The following is a 5,073-nucleotide window of genomic DNA, read 5'->3' as shown; positions in this document are numbered from 1 at the left end:
GAGCTTCATCGCCCAGTCTGGGTTGGGCTCCAGGTGCAGGACACTGGCAGGGAGCAAGGGTGCGGCCCTGGCTGAGGGCGGAGGTGGCAGCCGTACACAGGCTAGGAAACTGCCAGGCCTGACTATGGGCCAGGTGCAGCCTGAGCCGGGCAGGGCACTCAGCCCAAGACACAGGCCTGCTGGGCTGCTCCAACACCACCCCTCTCCACAGAGGAACCTGGCTGCTCAGGCTGCTGGGGTCTGAATCTCAGTTGGGGTTTGTGCTGGGACTGATCTCAGCTGGGGGGACAGTTCTGTGCTGGGCCCAGCACTGAGGCCCAACCATCCCCGCAGAGCCTGGGAGGCTGGTTCTGCCCCCTGCTCCCCTGCACTCACCTGGGGCAGGTTGGGACCCTGGCAGGCTTATGCCCCTGCAATGAGCTCCTCCCGGCCCCCCCAACCCTGGGCTTGGAAGCCACGTTGAACAGGACTGGAGACTGACTGAAGGTGGAGACCCGGGACAAGTGGGGAAGGAGAGGTGGTTTCAGGCAGCTTCTGTTGCTAGCATGACCTTTAATTTAGAGGCAAAACATCTCTCCCATCTGGTCCCTTCCCAGCTGCCTGTCTGTTCCCGGCCAAGGACAGCAGAGTTAATGGGGCTGTAAACTCTGTGGAACGAGCGTCTTGTTGCAGCTAAAATCACCTTCCCGCCCCCTTCCGCACTCTGGGGGGTAATGGAGCATGTGTTGGGGGGGCCAGGCTGGGAGTGGGGGATCCACAGCAGGAAGCCCTGGAGCTGGCATCTGCTGGTGTCAGGCCTGGAACTGGCTGGGGTCTGGCTGTGCTGGAGGGCAGGGGATGGAAAGGGGTGGTGGTTCCTGGGAGGGAGCTGCCCCCACCCTAGGGTGGGTGGTCTGGTCAGTCTCCAGCTGGGCTGTGAGCAAGGCAGGGTGGGATATGGGCCCTCTTAGGTGCAACCTGGCCAAGCCCTCAGCTGACAGCACCCTCGACCCAGGCCAGAGCCTCTCTTGCCCTCTGGCACCACTGGGCCCAGGCACCTGGGGCTGAGTGGGTGGCTCATCCTGTGCCAGAAGCCACAGGCCTGAAGCTCTGTTCAGGCTCCTTTGTTTTGAACAGCAGCCACAGTGGGTTCAGGGGGACTGACCTCGTTCTGCCTCTGGCCAACCACCTCCTTCCACCTGCCTGAGGAGCTTTTCTCTGCAGGGTGAGGCACCATCCCCCTCTGTGGTCTGTGTTGCTTCCCCTATGTTGCAGAGCCAGGGTGGGGGCAGGCCCCACTCCAGTTCCTGTCTGTGGTAGGTTGCAGCTGCTCCTGGGTCAGGCTGTGCTATCATGGGCAAGGGTTTGACATGGTATTCTGGGGAGTCCTTGGGGCAGCGTGGACCTGGCCCTAGGGACCCACTGCTGTCTGACAGTACCCAGGCCCCGGGCTTTCTACCCTCACTGGCACCAGCGCTGCACACCAGTCTGGCTTGGCCATGTTTCCATGTACATCCCACCCCCAGCACAGAGCCTGGTGCCCATGATGGAAGGGAGCAGGGTCCAGTGGCCAGAGCAGCTCTGCAGTCCCCCTACCCTGCTGCTGCAGGCCAGTCCCCTCTGCACCCCAGGTGAGCTTCTCCCCCACTCACTGCTGCCCCCATTAGCTGCCAGAAGCTCTCAGTCCCTCCCAAGAGGTGTGCTGCCCTAGCCAGGCAGAGCTCTTGCCTGGAGATGGGAGAGGTAGATGGGCAAGTGACAATGAAGGAGTAGAACCAACCATGGAGTATTTTTTTTTTTTTTATTCCAAGCCATTAATCTCAGGAGTTCAAGGCTTAAAAAGAACAGTAAGAATAGATGCTTGACTCTGAGAAGCCTTCATACAAAGCCTCTTGTAGGAACAGACATGTTAAAAAGAAGGAGAAAAACAGTAGGAAGTTTCCCGAGCAGCAGGAGGACAGAGAGGAAGGGGACAACCCCTTCAGCAGGGCCATGGTAGACCATTCAGAGGGACAGAGCAGTCCAGCGTCTCAGACTCCCCTTACAAACAAGCTTCCACAGAGACTTGAGCCCTGGCAGAGAAGCAAACCCAGGCAGCTACTGAGCTCGTGCCACAGTTTAAGTGTCCCCACCCCCCTCCCTCCCTCCACAAATGGTTTGTAATCCCAGGGCAAGGCTGTCCCCAGGGGCAGCAAGTAAGTTTAGGACTGCACCGCCACAGGGGCACCAAACATGTCCTGGGAGGCATAGGTCATGTAGAGGAAGCCATCATCATCCCGGCTGTCACGGTATACCTCTCCCAGCGTTGTGCTCAGGCTGGGCAGGCCACGGTTGTTCACCAGCAGGTAGAAGGCCTGGGTGGAAGTCAGGGACATGCGGGTGCTGTTGGGAAGAGAAGGTGGCCACCCTGTGAGAGGAGAGGCCTGGAGTCCCCTGGCAACTGGGAATGGGGGACCGCCAGTCATAATGCACCCCCCTCACTGCCAAGGCATGACTTGACCATGAACTACACATGGGTACTACAGCAGTGCAGCCTGCTCTGCTCTGGGGAGCAGCCAAGGCCATGGCTAGACTTCTAGTCTCAGCACATTTGGTGGGGGGGAAGAAAGGGGCTGTTCATCTCTGTCCAGCACCCCCCCAAAGGGTGCTGGGCACTTTCCAGCTTTCACAAGGCTCTGGCAGCTCAAGCTGGAGGGCTGAAAGCATTGGAGGCTGGGAAGAGCACCCCCAAAAATACATGGGGACCAAGGGGCACACCAGAGGTTGCACGGTCAGGAGCAAAGCAGAACAGAGAACCCCAGTTTCTTGGATCCTGCACCAGCTCCCAGTGCCGGAAGCTCCTGCCCCACAAGGGAGCTATGGTCTGTTCCCTCAGGTGAGCACACAGAGGGCTTGCAGCCCTCCAGAAGCTGTGCCCCTGCCTCAACAGCTTTATCAGCCTGGCTGTCACTAAAAGCAGAGGGACAGGGCATAGTTCTCACCCTTGCTTGGCATTCACTCCCCATCAAACCCCTTCTCTTCCTGCCCCCCAGGAGCTGCTCTGGGAAGTGCCCCTTCCACATGATGAGGGTGACCTCCAAGACCTAGGTGAATTAAGAGATCAGATAGCAGTGCTGGTTGGGGACCAAAGGGCTGGGATACAGGTCTAATAAGAGCCGAGTGTTCCTGGAGAGAGGGCTCCTTTGATAAGGTGTAATGCTGCTAATTACCAGGCAGAGCCTCTGCTGTTGCCACCAAACAGCTTGTTTGCATCACTGCTAATTGCCTGCCTCTAATCAGCCTGTCTGGGCTCCCTCATTCACATGGCAGGCAGGGGAGAAGCCAGAGCTGGGCAGCATGTGAGTTTGTAGGAGCCACTGCAGGCTTCAGAGGTAGGGAGGGAGCTGGGAAGGTGTGAAGTGCAAAGCCCTGTGAGGGGCATGGTGCAGCATGAGCCTGGTTGCAGGTTCCAGAGTAGGCAGCATGAGCACACCTGTGCCTCACTGGTGAACTGCACAAGCCCCAGCCAGGGGAGCTTTTGGCTTGTGAATGAGGCCAACAGCACTCATGCCAGGCTCTGCTTTCCCAGCCCCCACCCAGTGTAGCTCACTCCTTACCGCAGGGTGACCAAGAACTGGGATAGGGACAGGTCCTGTGAAACCAGGAACTTGGTGCAATCCAGGAGTGGCAAATGCTTCTCTTTCTGGTACCACTCCACTACCACCTGGCACAGGGAGAAGAAGTAGGTCAGGGCAGGCACTGGGCTCAGGTGGGTCATTCCTGTCTGAGCCATGGGGCAGTAGGGGTGGGGCACGGTCTCAGCTCCCTCTGCCCCACTGGGAGCTTGTACATGCATGCAGGCTTCTGCAGTTACAGCAGTCTAGAAGCTGGGACTTTGTAGTGAGTTAGACACTGCACAACCCATACCAGCCCCAAGCCCCTACTGGACCACTATCATGCTAAACATCTTTAGGCAAGGGCCAGGCTGAGAGTGGATGCAACCCCACAGCTAGGATCTTGGGTGCTGGAAGGGCCACAGAGCTGGGCTAGGGGCAATGCAGGCTCCCCTACTTAGCAGCAGGGAGGGGGGACCTGTGCATAGAGGCTCAGGCCAGTTCTTGTCCTGGGGTTACCAGGAGTGTGCAGGAAGGGGACCAGCTCCAGGGTAGCCAGGAAGAGCAGGGCTCTTACCGGGATCTTGGTGGGGTGCCTGGCACAGATTTCCAACACTTCCCGCATCCTCATGGCTACAATGAGAGAAACAGACCCCTGTGAGCACAGCCTGTTGCAGCCCCCCAGACACCTCTCCTGCCCCACACCATGCTGTCCCCAGAACCCACCCAGACTCTTCCTCCTCTTGAAGGGGGGACAGCTGCTCTGCCGATGCAGCATCATCCCAGGTGGGCAGCCTGAAGCAACCCAGGCCTCGCCCTACAAATCCACTGAGCTGGTCAAGGCTGCAAAGCCCAGCTGAGCCCGTGATATAGGCTTGTCCCACACACGGGCTCAGGATGGGGGAGGAGCCAGCCCCATGTCCTGGAACCCAAACTCTCAGCATAGGTCAATGCAGGGCAAAGCTGGCACTGGGGCATCTGGTTTTCCCAGTGCCTGCAAGAGGGCACAGCAGGGTCTGGGGGCTGTGTTTGGGCCTCCCAGGGGAGATGGACTGGAGTTCTGGGTTTGTCTCTGTGTGCCAGGGCAAAGACCCCAGTTCCAGCTGAGTTCAGCTGCCCCAGCAGGAAGGACCTGGCTGTCTAGGCTGAGGAGTCTGCATCAGGGCAGCTGAGCTGATGACTGGATTCAAGGTAAATCCCTGGTGGAGACTGGGCCTCAGAGCCTGACATGTCTCAGCTCCCAGGCAGAGCTGGGAGGGATTGGCTTGGTGGTTGAGGCTTTGTGACCTTCCACAGGCTGCCTGGGTTTGATCTCTGCCACAACCCTTTGGTAGGTCCTCAGGCCTGTCCCTTAATGCCTTGCAGGGTGAGATTGCAGCTGTCTTGTTTGCTTGGATGTTCCCCATTGAAAGTGTTTTTGAATGGGTTTAGTTCATGGGGGAAAGGTTAATGACTGGATGGAAGAGGGGCTGGATGTGGCCTGGCTCCTTGCTCTCTGCTC

At 58.5% G+C, this 5,073-nt stretch overlaps 1 protein-coding gene across 1 annotated transcript; it reads right to left on the bottom strand.

The window, feature by feature from the left end:
* Positions 1-1,775: 1,775 nt before the first annotated feature.
* Positions 1,776-4,425, bottom strand: LOC109324657 (microtubule-associated proteins 1A/1B light chain 3C-like). The gene is made up of 4 exons (XM_019556687.1): positions 4,299-4,425; positions 4,150-4,205; positions 3,576-3,682; positions 1,776-2,361 (listed from the first exon to the last, which is right to left on the bottom strand). Exons 1-4 carry the CDS (start codon positions 4,351-4,353, stop codon positions 2,181-2,183), a joined length of 399 nt encoding a protein of 132 aa, XP_019412232.1. The 5' UTR covers positions 4,354-4,425; the 3' UTR covers positions 1,776-2,180.
* Between the last annotated feature and the right edge of the window lie 648 nt (positions 4,426-5,073).

This window comes from Crocodylus porosus, unplaced genomic scaffold (genome assembly GCF_001723895.1).
Source record: "Crocodylus porosus isolate Cpor-Errol unplaced genomic scaffold, CroPor_comp1, whole genome shotgun sequence".
Taxonomy (NCBI): Eukaryota; Metazoa; Chordata; order Crocodylia; family Crocodylidae; genus Crocodylus; species Crocodylus porosus.
The sequence above is the reverse complement of the archived record's forward strand: the minus strand, read 5'-3'. Positions and strand labels throughout refer to the sequence as shown.